The sequence below is a fragment of the Tyto alba genome, unplaced genomic scaffold (assembly GCF_018691265.1).
Source record: "Tyto alba isolate M040663 unplaced genomic scaffold, T.alba_DEE_v4.0 Super-Scaffold_9, whole genome shotgun sequence".
Lineage (NCBI taxonomy): Eukaryota > Metazoa > Chordata > Aves > Strigiformes > Tytonidae > Tyto > Tyto alba.
Window position 1 is genome coordinate 24,000,474 of NW_024881330.1, and position 15,815 is coordinate 24,016,288.

The window sequence follows — 15,815 nt, forward strand, 5'->3', positions numbered from 1 at the left end:
TAACACATCGGTCAGCTTTTCCTTCTCATTTCTCATCAGTCACAGGTGCCACCTTCTAGAGAAGCAGAGCTAGAGTCTGAGCATGCAGGTTAGTGACTACCACCAAGTACATAGGATCAATCAACCTAGACTTCTGCAAAGCATTTGATACTGTCCTGCATGACATCCTTGTCTCTAAATTGCAGAGACATGGATTTGATGGATGGACCACTCTATGCATAAGGAATTGGCTGGATGGTCATACTCAAATATAATTGCAGTCGACAGCTCAATGCCCAAGTGGAGACCATTGACGACTGGCTTTCCTCAGGGGTCAGTATTGGGACCGGTGCTGTTTAACATCTTTGTTGGTGACATGGACAGTGGGAACGAGTGCACCCTCAGCAAGTTTGCCAATGACACCACGCTGTGTGGTTAGGTCACCATGCTGGAGGGAAGGGATGCCATCCAGAGGGACCTTGACAGGCAGGCCTGTGCAAACCTCATGAAGTTCAACAAGGCCAGGTGCAAGGTCCTGTACTTTGCTCAGATAAAGCTCAACATGACCTGACAATGTGCACATCTAGCCCAGAAAGCCAACTGTATCCTGGGCTGCATCAAGAGCAGTGTGGCTGGCAGGCTGAGGGAGGGGATTCTCCCCCTCTATTTCGCTTTTGTGAGGTCCCACCTGGAGTACCGTGTCCAGATCTGGGGCCTCCAGCGTAAGAAGGACATGGACCTGCTCAAGTGGGTCCAGAGGAGGACACGAAGATGACCAGGGGGCTGGAGCACCACTCTTATGAGGATAGGTTGGGGGTTTTCAGCCTAGAGAAGAAAAGGCTCTGGGGAGACCTTATAAAGACCTTCTGGTACTTAAAGGGGGCCTATAGGAAGTCTGGGGACGGACTTTTTACAAAGGCATGTAGGGATAGGACAAGGGGTAATGGCTTCAAACTGAAAGAGGACAGATTTAGATTAGATATAAGGAAGAAATTCTTCCCTGTGAGGGTGGTGAGGCGCTGGCCCAGGGTGCCCAGAGCAGCTGTGGCTGCCCCCTCCCTGGAAGGGTTCAAGGCCAGGCTGGACGGGGCTTTGAGCAACCTGGGCTGGTGGAAGGTGTCCCTGCCCATGGCAGGGGGGTTGGAACTAGGTTTCATACTTAGGGTCCTTTTCAACCCAAACCATTCTATGGTTCTATGACTCAGTACAACTTCCCTGAGGCAGCGGAGGCGGGGAATGTGGAAGGGAGGGGAAATGGCAGGTGAAGTAAATTTTTAGTTATAAAATCTTAAATGTACCTCCATTCATCTATAAAACAGCTACCACAAACACTTGTCTATTACAAACCAATTTTTTGCCTCTCAGAGCCCCTGCATATGAGTCTGGGCAGCATTTCATCTGTTGGTGCCTTAATTCTTGAATGCATCTCCTGTCACAACCTATCAAGTACTCTCTACTATCTAATTGGACTGTCTATAATAGTGATGAGGTAAAACGTGACCTATAACAAAAGCAATAATACTATAGTATAGGTAATTATGCACAGCTCCTTTAAAATGTAATTAATATTCTAAAACAGAAATCAGAAAATGAATCTGAAAAGATCCTTAAAAAAAAAAAGAAAACAGAAAATGCAAGAATCAATAATAGTAATGAATATTACTATTTTGAACATTTAAAAGCTACTTAAGTGAGGCAACAGATTTCCACTTTTTTTAAAAAAAACGGATATGAATCATTCAGAGACTGCTGAACCATGAATTGCTTTTCACAATGTTTTAGGGGCAGGAAATTCAGATAATTGTTATAAAAACACTGCTGTAAACATTTCCAACATGATGCTCTCCTAGAAACATACAAGTACAGTTACTGAAAAAATAACCTAACAACTGGAGTGCACAGTGCTTACAAATATTTACTTTGCAGAAGAATCAAATATTTCTTACACATGCACATAAAAATTACAAAGATTGTAATAAATTCACTGTTACTTTTCAGGCTAATGACATTAAACAACCATTACAGATTGAAAAAATAGAGAAAAAAAAGCACACTTTTCAGTTTACTTTTATGTTTCGTAATATTGGGGTCAGCTAATTCTTTTGCTTTCCTTAAACTAGATGCTTTTTGAGTTTTTTTTTTTTTCCCCCCTATTTGATTCTACTCTTAGCATGGCAACAGAATAAACTTCTAAAAGAACACAAAAGTATGATTTTTAAAATGCAGCATACTGACAGCAAAAGCTAGATCCATGTGTATTTCACAAACTATACTATAGTTATTTTAAACTAGATTGATTTCAAAATTGTCAGTGTTGCTTAAAACAGACCAATGTTTTGTTTAAAGCCCACAGAAACCATAAGAATATTAGGTAAGAGTATTTACGCCTACAAAGTCAACACCCTTAAATTTATCCAAGCAACTCTCTGAAAATATTGTTTCTCATTTAAATCCACCACAACACCAAGTTTGATGACATCAAACGTGTTCTCTGTAGCATTTTAAAAATCACATTTTGTTATTAACAAATTTTATTATAAACAAATTATTAATTTCATTTGTTATGAACCATTTTGAATTAAGTAAGTCAACAACTTCTGTATAAGAAGCTCAACCCAATAGATAAAGGGAAGAATGAAACTAGTATTTTCAACATGGATTCTGGCCCCCGAGAAAAGTTTACAAAAGATTCCGTGTAGATAATATAAAAGGCAACCAAAGTCAATTAAGTATTCCTTAATGAAGAAGACATACATCAAAATGCTGTTTTCAGTTTATGTCCCACAGTGAGCTGAAGTAAAGTTATAATGTGTGCAGTATGTGAAAAAGATAAAATGTTCCAAATGCCAAAATATATCAAGCCCCTCTTTTGAAAATCATGTTGTATTGGAGAAATTAATGTGATACCAGCTTAACAAGAGTTTTGCACTTACCAGAATTATGACAGTAGTCCATATACTGTGGAATTTGGATTGTAAAGGCTACGAAATCTGGAGCTAAGAGAGATTCTGGCTTTCTACTCTCATTGAGCCATTTACTGCTGTGTAAGTCTCTGGTGTCAGAAGGGCCTTGAATTAAAGGAATCAGCTTCTCTTTTCCACCATCACCTACGATAAAGGTTAGACTCCTTACAGCTTTTACTGTAACAAGATAATTTTTCAACACAAACATTCACTAGTCTAAAGAGAACAACTATTAGCATTATAAGTACAGAATCAAAAGAGGAAATAGAAAGAGCAATCTCATATAAGCTGTTAAACAACTTCCTTAACATTATCTTGTAAATGTCCTTATATCCAAGAGGATTTATAATAATCAATTCTCTTTGAAATAGTAATTTTGAACCCAACTTGATAAAATAATATCTTTTAACATCACCACGAACTCAGTTTAGTTTCATACTCAATTTAGAACTACATTTTTAATGTTCTTGACATTAACTGCCTTTATATATGAAGGCATCACAGACATTGATTGGAAAAGTTCCTGCATGTTCTTCAAGAAAAATTCTGTTGAGGAAACTTTAAAACTATTTATCATAGAGCCCTCAAAAACTTTACATGCAGAGTACACACTTGTAGCACTAATGGAAAATGAGACATTAAACAATAAGCAGAATACATCGAAATTATGCTACAAATAGAATGCAAATATTCTGCGTAATATGAAAATGCAGAGTTAGTCCATTTTTTTTAGGGCTTTTAGATTAATATTTGTCTCAGCAGAGGAAACCAACATCTTTATTTTTTATTCAGTGAAAAAATTCACTATACTGGGGCCAGACTGGATCATCCTGGCACACTTAACAATAATAATAAAAAAACCAAAACAGAATACAAAAAAACCTCTCTGATTCATAGGAACAATGAGTAAATTCTTGTTTCAGTAACTCTCCTTGTAAAAAGCAAGGCCAATTCTCCTATACAGGCAATAAAGTTTTACATGGTCCAGCTGCACATACCTGGGGCTTTGGCACAAATTTTTATTGATCCCACGGTCCCAGAGGCACATTTGACCAATGATGTGCCGCAGTACTTCAATTCAACATTCTGGATTGAACCCTCAAGAGTTGGCAGGGGATTCTTAGATTTCACACCTAATAAAAGAAAACTGCAAATGTACTAGCCTGTAGAATTTAAATATTTTTATATTCCTTCACCAAGGCATTTAAACTTAATTATCCTTTAATTATCTACCTTAGATGTTCTTATAGCATTTTTGTTGTTATTCACAGTTTTTAAATGGAAGTGAGAGAATACTGTATATAGACATTTTAATACAAAGTTATGCATAAAACATATAGAGATACTGTGAGGAAAACACACAAGGCCACTTAGAAATTGGAATAATAAATATGTATATATACACATACGTACACTTTTGTTTTCACTTTATAAGCACCACCTCGACTATTCTCTTTCATGTTTTTATTATGACCCTTTCATTTCAGGATCTTAAAATGACTAAGTGTTTTCAGCTTACCTTCAGACAACAACATTTTACTCAGTAGCAATGTAACGCACTAAATCCATTCAGCTGAATGGCACAGAAAGCCAATGCCACACTTGTCAGTTTTCAACAGAAACTGGAGTTCAAACCTTGCCTTAGGTCACAAGTGGAAATAAGTTTTGGTGGTCTTTCCTCAGACCCCATTTGTGCACACCAGCAAACTACCACACCGGTTAGGAGTTGGTGCTACTGGCAGTCACCTCTGAAGAGCTGCCTAGAACCGCGGCAGCAACAGCAGGGGATCTTGCAAGTCAGGACTGACATATGTTGGCAGAGTTTGAGGGCAGCCCCCAAAACAGCCCCAAAGCATGGGTGGAGGAAGCCAGTCCTCCTATTCTGTACAGCACTGCCTATCAGAAAAAAATACATAAATTTACTTGCAAATTAGAAATAAATAGTTTCAATACCTGTAAGAAGTATGAAAGGAAAAACTAACAGAAGTTACCATTTTTTATGTTTGTTTTTTATTTTTCCCCTCATGCAAAAGTGACTTGGAATTTGTCAGTTAAAATAAGCAAGCAGCTTGTTAATTATGCAAACATTAGGATAATTATGGAACCATTTCTTTGCATGTGCAACATAGAATTTGTTCCAAAATCCATAATTATGGAAGGAAAGTATTATGGAATATCAGGCAAGAAAAAAATTTAAAGCCATTTTGATATGTATTTCAAGATAGTTACACATATTAAAGATACTTAATATATTCTCTACAGAATGACTTCATTAGTTTTTTGCATGATCTCTCAAAGACTTAACCCAAAGAACAACCTTTAATACATATTAACTAGTAAGGAAAAATTCCTTAAAACTGATAGGAAACAGAAGATTTAGGATTAAACCTTGTAATTGAGCTTAGTTCACTGTGCCTATTCCAGTTCCTAAACACTGAAGTGTATTTGATAGTACATATAAAATCATTTGGTAAGCAGACGTCTTGACACATTTAATTAAATCTTTTTCTGGTAAGACATTAAATTAATTTTTTAATAAAAAGCATTTTCCAAATAGGAAAAGAGAAGCAGCGTACAAAGGGACACATGACATTTAGTAAGCCAGACTGCGCTGTGAAAGTAGGTTTCACGTCCTATGTATGCTTTCTTATCAAAATTTAACCTGTCTTCCATTTCAAGGTGTGCCCAGCCTTTTCCTAATTTGTGATTCAGGAACGCTTCAGGCTCAAAGAATTCTCACTGCAACTCACCTGTGTGCCTGCCACTGCAACACCCTATTGCTTCTCAGTCTGAAAGATCAGCTACCAGCTTTAGCCTTGTGAATACACCCTCATTTCCAGTCTTGCCCAGGGTAAGCCTCTTTTAAAGCTGAAAATCCCCTTTGATCTAAGGTGTGGTATCAGACACAACACATGAATTTGTCAAAAGCAGATAGGGTATCTGTAGGCATTTCCTAGTCTTGGCTCTGTCTCCTCATACTTCCTATAAACTTGCGCAAATAGAGGCCATTGTGTTAAATTAAAAAAAAAAAAAAATAAAAAAAAATTGTATGTATTTCTTGTCTTCTGCCTATTCTAAAACAAAGATTATAAAATACCACTAGCAGCAGCCAAGGCTGTAGTCAAAGCAAAACAAATTTGAGTTCATAATTTGATCCCCATCTTTCAAGTCTTCTCAAAACTGTTAGCTTCTTGCTGTTCCCATTTTTCAGCAACACTTTTATGCCTCTGAATACAAGGTGTGACGTCCGACACATTTCTCTCACTTTACTATGGAAGATTAAGTGCTTTGCAAGCTAAATATTTTCCATCATGGAGTCCACTTTCAGATGCATTACCCTGGACAACCTCTCCACATTAAGAGGAAAACTTTCCATGTTAGTTACATGTGTAACTTGAATTTTGGTTTAGTATCATATTTGAAAACAAGGAACCAAGCTCCACATGATCATGCTCCCTATTCATTTCTGTTCACTCATAATCCTTCGCCAAATAACTTCTGGACACACTGAATTTCAGCAAGATATGGCAGCATTATCAAAGATGTTTATTTCCTACAATCCTTGTGAAAATGTAGATATATTTGTCCTGTTACCTGATCAGTCAGCATATATATGACAGTCAGCAAAGAAAAGCTCAAACTAGCCAGTGTACTGGTTTTTACCCAGCTGGCAGTTAGGGATCACAATCAGAAGATAGAAAAGCTGAATGGCTTGGCCTTGAAGAAACCCACAAGCCCTCAATACGTGGTCATACAACTAACAACTATATTTTAATGCATACAAAAAAGTAGCTGATAGCAATAATAAACTATCTCTTTCTGGAACACCTGTTAGAGTGACAGGATGAACACTTTCTCAGTTGTTTTCAACTATTTGAATAGAAAATAGAAAAGTATTAGGGAAACATAGCATAGTCATGTCCCTCCTTTTCTACATTCCTTTGACAAATGGCAACATCATAATGCTCTCAGTTTTAACACCTGATAACCACAGCACACCACAGTAATCAAGCAGAAGCTGCAAGAAAAATCAATTCTGCTCAGGTTTCATAGCTCTGGACTGAGGGATATTCAGAAAACCCATTTATTAAATATTGAAATCCTATATAGAGCCTACAATAAGTAAAAGGGAACTTAAAATGTTTAACTAGACTTTAATCACAAAGACAAAAAACACCTGAACCTAAGGTGATTCCCCTTGCCCAGATATAAGTCTTTTTTTCAAAGCGCAGAACATTTAGAGACTTTTGGTGAAGCAGCTGTAATGAATAGGTTTAATATAGGGAAATAGCACATTTTGTTCAGTCTCTGAAAATTTTTTGAAATGATGAATGATCCCTCATAAACTTGTCAAATTGGCAAGCTGCTCTATAGAGAAGAAAGAACCTTTGTTTCCTACGTATGCTTCTATCTGTAGTTTCCATCCTTGTAACTTTAGTTCTTCCCAAATATTCTCCCTTATTATCTCTTTCATCATGATAATATATTATTAGAAGTCAAAGTCTCAACAGTTGTACACATAGCTAAAACGTTCCTTCAGTACTTATTTCAGCAAACAAATGTTTAAGCAAATGAAGACTGGTGCTCCCTTCTATCCCCCCTCAATTTTTATAAACATTTTAGAAGTAGTATTTTCTCAGTGGGTTGACTGAGCAGGAAGATATTAAAACCCCTAGGTAAGAAATGCTCTATGCCTCCAAATACAATCTCAAATTTAGTATGGAGACAAACACTCCACAAAATTTTAATTAAGAAATTGAGCATAAATTCAAAGAGGAACCAGAGAAACCAAATCTATTATTGCCAGCAGCAACATTATCCAAATTCAACATCCTGCAAATGAAGCATGAGAAAGGCTTATTTCCAAGGTGCAAGGCAACAAAGTAGAATTTGTGCTGTACTCACTCTTCTGGAGTCACACTTTCAAAAGCAGCACTGTAGTTTACTTGACTTTGCTGCTCAGTGTAGTCAAAATTCGAGAACAGATCTACCATGTTTGTTTTCCAGAACACCTCATTTTCTTCAGTTAGTTTATGATTTTCATTGGGAACATGGTCATCAAATACTTTATGGAGACAGAGAGATATATACACCTATCTCGACCAAATATAACCCACGGCTGCTTCCAGATAAAAATAACAATTTTCTAGTTGTGTGATCTTCATACTGGAAATATCTTGCCCACTGTAGAACTATTAGCAGTAAAAATCAAGTGTTTCCTTCCCAATATGTAACCATGTTTATACTTGGTGATCAAACATAACTTGTTTTAGCTGAATCAGACTATCACACAGAGAATACAACACATCAAAGACCCAAAAAACTGTTCTTTCCATACTGCAGAGCCCAAAAACAGACAGAGAGGTTTTCTAACTTAAGATCTACTATGCCTTGTCAATGTACACCTTGTGCACGCTAACTCACTTGAAATTTAACTCCAAGCCTGAACAGTCATTCTGTTCTAGGAACATGCATAGAAGTATCACACCATCGAGGAAGGGTCTCCTACACTTTAAAGAAGGCATCCATCCATGTCCTCCCCACAACTTTTCTGGTCATAGCTTTGGTCCTCTCCATGTACATAACCCAACTACACAGCTTGTGACAAGGCCCTGCATTCACTGACATTCTGTGTGTAAGTAGGAGGGAATCAAATACCTAAAGGCAGGTCACAATGTTGTCTATAGATCAGCCCAGGATTTCTGCTAACAAGCCATTTAACACTGAGCAATCATTTAAGACCCATTTTAAAAAGTTACCTAATTAGTGATTTTACCAATAGCCTATACATCTTTTACCAATCTGTTCGTAATAAGGTGAATTTGCAATGATTAACGGAAAACCAAGAGACAAAAACTAAACTAATCAATAGAAAAGACAGGAAACCAGCGAAAGAGGCATGTTACTGATTCTGAGGACAAGAGTCAGGACTGTGTGCCGCCAAATCCCTGAAATACAATAAATAATTCTTTAGAAAGATCATAAAAGAGAGAACTGCAAAATATGAAATAGGAAATGAATACGGCATGACTAAAACTTCTAGAAGGAGCTCCACATGAATTCTCCCCATATTTAGGTTATGGCCTCAGAAGGAAAAATTTCAATATTTAAAGCATTAAGTACCAATAAACTATGGTTTGGCAACATGATATAGTAAAAGACTGTCACATACATGTCAAAATGATTTCAAACTCAGTAAAAAGATCAATCCGTGAATAAAAGCAGGGAGCTATTAACCAAATGAAATAACATTTAGGCCTAAATCTTACTGGAATCAAGAAAAAAAGGTCCAATTATTTTCACAGAATCATATATTTAAGTTTTACATGATTAACAGAGAAAAGCTACTAAACAGATTGAAGCGTAAGAGAAACCTCATTTCTTTCATGAGGGGTACTCATTTGTGTTCAGTCCCTGCTTAAGCAGTGCCCTCAGTGAGAACTTCTGAAAGTCTGTACTAAACTTAGTTAGAGATGGCACTTCTGAGGAACTTGAAGTTAAAACCAAACTTAATTCCTTCCTCCTTGCAGTCCGAACATAAGAAAAGCCACAAAGACCAGCTCTAGCTGGCATCAGTCCTACTTCTCACGTTCAAAGCATTGGGGGAGCATGAGCTTTCATGTTCCTCGTTGCAGCAAAACAGCAGCAGCATTGGAGCTTCAAACATCTTTTTCAATCACTGTGCTCCCTTGCATGCAACACCTGAAAACACTGGGATTGTGTGTCCTGGTTTTCTCCCCCTGTTTTTTTTTGGGGGGGAGGAAGGGGTGGTGGTAGGGTACTGGCTTTAAAATTGATAGAACAGACAAAAAGAGAGATTTTCTAAAATGTAGAAGCGAGGCTATAAATAATTTCTCTTTTTTTTTCTGTGGTAAAACTAAATCTTTGTGATGGAGTTCCCCAAACATCTTTACTGTGTTCACAATTCCACATTTTTAATATTAACATAGTCTGCAGATCACATATTGCAGCCCTAATGTAGGCCCTCACAGGCTACTATTTTCTTTCTTTTTCAAAACACTAATTCAGACAGCTTACTTTAAGGAGGTATGAAGGGATGGATCTTTTTTTTTTTCCTAACTCAACTTTATTTAGCATTACAATTGATATTCTAATTATCATAACAATTTATTTTCTTGTAATTCTGTCAAGCAGTCTACATACCACTATTTTAAGAAATTATTGTTTCATCCCCGCCCACTCCTAAGACTTAACAAGGCAATAACAACAGGATTATGGTAGGTTTGTCTTGTCTCTAATGTATGGTGAGCTGGAGAGATTTTCTATTGTCTTAAGCTTCTTGTGCCTTCATTCCACACTTAAAAGAAACTTGTCCTAAAAAATAGATTTGCTTTCATTTTCTTTTCAACCATGGTACTTGTAGGAAAAGTAAATGCATGGAAGGGTGAAAGCACTTATTGACAGACTGAAATACTCTCTAAAGAAGCTGCTTTCTTCTTGGGCAACAATGACAAAATATTTATAGATACAAATATCTACCATTCTCTTCATCAAAACATAAACTGACAAACACACATAACACAAAAATTAATCTCCCCATCTACTTTCAGTATTTTCACAGACAGATTTCAGGGCCCACACAGCCAGTCAATATACTGGTCTTCACCTCGGAGATCAATATTAAAGTCTCTGTAACTAAGCTCTTCAATCCTTAAACTACCTGTAAACTAATTAAGGCTTCTCCATTTTCTAAACACTAAAACTGAATAAGGATCATCATTTACTAGTGGAGATTTATGTATTGCAAAAAATTTCCCAGCTCACTAAAGAACAAAAGCATTTCACCTACAGGGAGAGTCACTTAAATCCGAAAAATCCCTGTTGCTACATTCCCATTTCAAGACTCCACACAGGAGCCTTCATACAGGTCCCCATCTGCCTTAATCCACAGATGTCATTTTTCTAAAATCCTGCTTCGAATGGAGAGTTAAATAAAAAACCTGTGATTCAAAGACTGGAAACCAGCATTGAAGAAATCACAGAATGCTTGGAATAATATGTTTAAGGCATCCTAGGTCAGAAGCACCTTTGCATAATTCTTTATCGATAATCTGGTTTAAGTGATTATCCAGTCAGGTAAAATAATGCTTTAATTTTGAATGTTCACAGAAGAACTAAACAGCTATCACTGGAAAAAAAAACACTTTTCTGAAAATACAGGAGAACTGGGAAATGTTTCAGAACTCCCTTTACCCACCGTACTAAGGCCAGCCAACAAACATACACAGACTTACTATCACAACCTATCAAAAGGACAAGGATCATCATGAAACATTCTCAACTTAGGGTACAGAAACACAATCCATGCATAGTCTGCCTGTTACACGTTTTGATCTAAATAGACAACATTTAGAGAAGGAATACTGCCTTCCACCTTTAAGCATATCTGGTATTGCAAATAGCTCTTAAACCTTACTGTGAAAAATGTAGTTTGAGGCAACTTATTATTATTAAAATTATTAGTAACATTTAAGCATCACCAATTATAAGCATACATAATTTAAACTATTATTTTAGATTTGACAGCATGACACCGGTCAGGACACATGATTAAAGTGGCTTTAGTGGCACTGTTCCTGCTGTGTGAACAAAGGTTCAAAAAAGAAGAAAAGGATTGATTTTCCTTTCTGCACAATTCGACAGCTGCATTTCAGATACCACTGTATCACTTGAGACAAACGGTAGATGCCAACGTTAATACATTAAAATAACTTCTGTCTTCCAAGGAAATGAAGAAAAACTATCAGAATCTGAATTTCTAACTGTCAAAAAGCATGTCCTATGAATCCTCCTATCTGTACAGTCAGTAGACAAATGCTAAAAATCATATGGATGAAAATGTTTCCAGGATACAGACAAAGAACTTGAAAAATTTTCACCATGAAGTATTTGAAGCAAGATCCTGAAAAGACGACAGATAGATGGACAGAGAAAGAACTTACAGTTTGCACCCCTAGTAGCACACCCTATGGCTGGAAGCACATACTCACAATCAGTTGCTTCCATCTTAGTCATACAGGCTTTCTATCCCTTTCAAATACAGCAGTTTTACTGTATCTGAAGATAAGTTCCATAGCTCATGCAAAATGTTAAGATGTAAAGTACAAGAAAAACTGTTTTAATATTAACATATGCTAATATGATCACAAAAAACTGAACTGCACTTTCTACTCTGAGTTTCTATTAAGTCTAGTTCAAGTTCAATCCAGTACCAGTTCAAATACCATCTCTCCAAATATGCTCAGCATAAATTGCAATAAATCTTAGGCTCTGGAATAAAGCCTGCATTTTACAACTCTCCTTTCACTAAAAAGGTGCGTATCAACTGGAGAAAAACAACATCTACAGCTTTCCAGGACAGCAAAATGTGGCATGAAACAACAAACTCTTAGAGGAATCAAAGCTCATCTCGGATCTCAACATCTTCTGTTTCAACTGTAGAGCTCATTTCTCTGACATATCTATTTAATAAGCTATTTGGCCACTATGAAACTAATAAAGCCTGGTTTCCTACAAGTTTGTATTCCTCTGACCTTAAAAAGTCTCATTCACCAGAGCAGATGCAAACTTTGAAGTGCCGTGTAACATACGTACTATGCAAGAGACAAGAAATGCCGGATCTCACCTGGACCTACACACAGTTGGGAGCTTCCCTGTAACACACGACACCCAGTCACCTGCTTGCTGTCAAACAGAGTATCTAATGACCAAAATCTCTCACAAGCTCAATTTGAGATAATTGCATATAGGACACGAGAGTTACAGTCCAGTAAAAAGGTCAATAGACTGAGGATTCTAGAAGATGGAAACTAATTCTTTAAGTAGTAAACTGCAAAGGTTTAGAATCATTCAAAACAAGAAGGGCAAATGTGTTCAGTAACAATATTAACAAAAAATAATAAAGAACTAACATCTAAGGTGTAATCATTAACAGTTTGATCTCCTGAATTGCTGGGGATCATGGGGGAAGTGAAAGAGAACATTAACATCTTTCAGTTGGGAGGTGAAGAAAGCCAGCAGTCTCCTGGTTAAAAGATGGACAACAGAGGTTACTGCTGGGGACACTGACTGTAAAGCAGTAGGAAATAGCAGGAAAACAGTAATTCAGACAGGGTGGGTAAGTAAACCGTGATAGAGATTACATGGAAAAAGATTAAAATACAGTATATTGGTATTGTTTTGAACAGTCACCCCATGATTTTCTTTCTCAGACAGTAAATGCTGCTTTAAGACAAAACTTCACTTTCTTTGAAGATAAGTTCTGTTCCTAACTGGAGTATCCTTCTTACTCAACCACAGTTTTCTATATTGCACCGCATTTCTTTACAAGATCACTGTGCTCCTCCCAGCAATTTAAATATACATTGTTTAGGATATAAACTTAAACACACAATGCTCTAGAGTTTAACAAAAATGTTTATATTTTCTTTTAAATATTCTATGCAACTACTGAGGACTTAAAAGAAAGAGTACATTTAGTGTCTGGAATGGCAGTTTCTTACACCAGGAGGATATTAACCTTTAATCCTTGAAATCATTAAAGAAATGTTTGTAGAAATATTTTTAGCCTCTTTATCTGGTCAAAGTACTGGAAGTTAAGTCGTGTCTGTACAAACCAATCATTTCACCAGCAGTTTTATATTTCTTTAAAGCCTCATATAAAAAGCACCTGCTTAAAGTGAGTAATGGAGTTTTATATTCATTGCACTTAGGAACAGCGTATGTAACCTATTCCGTTTTCCTCCCTTGTGGAATATATTTCAGCTTATATTGCACAGCACATTACCGATGTGTATAAAGACTCTCTGATCAGCAATTTGGACTGCAGACAGCAACCTGCATGAGTACACTTTTTTTCCCCTCCTTAAATACAGTATCCACTTGATTCACCAACACAAATTAAAACCATCCTTTAAAGATGATGATCTCACCTTCACAGTGAATACATGAAGCCCATACATGCTAACACCATAATAATGTCAGACTACAATCTACAGAATATACCCTGCACAACCAACAAGCAACACACATGCTGTCAGCATTACAGAAGAAAACGATTATATATTATCTTCCCTGGCCGAAGAATAGAAAATGTCCCTTAGTATGATTAATTTCCTAGAGGTTAAAAATCTTACTGTCTATTAAGATAAAATGGAAAATCCAAATGCAAGGAAAGTCCTGTAACAGAGCATATATTAAGCATGCAATTTAATCTTGGAATTAGCATTTTGCCAAAAAAAAAGAAAGCATGATAAAGGGTACTCTGATACTACAGCTTATCAAAGCATATGCTTGTGATGTACTTCTCTTTAGATATTTAAAGAATTCATCAATTCAACCTCAGTGTAAGGTTTCCCTGCAGAATTAATTAGTACTGTATTTGATAAAAGCATTAACCTGCAATAGCCTAACAACAGTGTTCTTCAATTACAACAACATTCATATTGGATTCAAATATGTAATATAGGCATGACCACATAGCAAAAAGAACATATTATTTTTAAGTAAGCTCCTGTGTTTCATTTTAAAAACAACAGTGAATTTTGATGGGACAATTTAAATCATTTTTGTAAACTCTTTTGCATGATTAATCAGAACTATACAATTGTATTCATTAATTCATCATAATATGTATTACTATAATATGCACAGAAAGTGCATTGATTGCAATTTCTTTCAAACAGCATCCTTAGCAGACTGATTTATCCTATATGCACAGAATCGTATCTTCACAAAACCAGATGCTACCTTAAAGTAGACAGTTACTCTCTGCATCTTCTTCCATCCACATATCTCTATGTTGATAAGTTTTAAATAACATGGAAAATAAATTTGCCAGGACAACTTAAACTAAGCATAGAATTACCCATCAATATTATTGCATGTAAGTACTTACTCACTGAACTAAACAGGAAGAAGGACTATATTACATTAGCTTGATTAGTACCTCATGGAACACTGCAGAAGTTGTTTCAAGGTCAAGGCAAGTTTACAGAGCCCATGAGAAGTGAAAGGAATAGATATTCTGTAGTCACACATTTGAATAAGTAATATCTGTGATTGGGGAAGTACGTTTTCTAACTTAATGTAATTGGTTTGGCACTACAGTAAGCTTGTTTGTTACAAATTTTAACTCTGATATACTTAGTAGAGTAAATCTTGATATATCTACCCAATATTAAAATATCTCAGGAAATAAAGGACTTCAAATAAGAAATTAAATCCTGATAAAAAAATCACAGTATCTTATATCCAAAGGAGAATTTGAAAATTAAAAAAAAAAAGTCTACTTTTTAATACAAGTGAATATTACTGTGAACTTACTCTTTTTACAGCATTGTTTCTTTTACCAGTAAGACCTCCTTACCATAATTTCAAATATGTCTGAATGTCCTTATAGCTATAATAGCTTGGCTTAGTTTATAAAAAGGAGGCCTTTATGAATGCCAGTTGTATGCTTTTCAACAGAAGGATGTAAACTTATTTAGTGATCTGTTTTTCTCTTTCATCTTATCTCTAGTTTCTGTGTAGATTTATAATGCTCATTGTTTCCAATTTTAACAAATCACCTAATGGCAGAAAGGAAAATATGTTAACCTTGGAATTATTTGCAGTTGTAGAAATCCCTTTTGTCTGGCTCATGCAAGGCCTGCAATCTGTTTTAAACACAGATTGTCTGTCTTTTGTCTGACAGCCACCAAGCTGCACAAATTACTTTCTGCCTGTTCACCTGTTTGCAGCTGTGTCTGTAAGCTAAGGATTCTGTAGTTTGACTTGAGCAACCACTCCAGGATTGATGACATGTGCTGCTGATAAACTGAGCAATTTGAAGAAATTACTGGCTAAACTTAT

At 36.2% G+C, this 15,815-nt stretch overlaps 1 protein-coding gene across 4 annotated transcripts in view; it reads right to left on the minus strand.

The window, feature by feature from the left end:
* VPS13B (vacuolar protein sorting 13 homolog B) overlaps nucleotides 1–15,815 on the minus strand; it is a 471,233-nt gene that overhangs the window by 320,391 nt on the left and 135,027 nt on the right. For all 4 annotated transcript variants that reach the window (XM_042785990.1, XM_042785992.1, XM_042785989.1 and 1 more), the window contains 2 exons: nucleotides 3,941–4,075; nucleotides 2,913–3,086 (listed from right to left, as the gene is read on the minus strand). In XM_042785990.1, coding sequence (XP_042641924.1) covers nucleotides 2,913–3,086; nucleotides 3,941–4,075 — 309 coding nt within the window. The remainder of the gene's footprint in view (nucleotides 1–2,912; nucleotides 3,087–3,940; nucleotides 4,076–15,815) is intronic.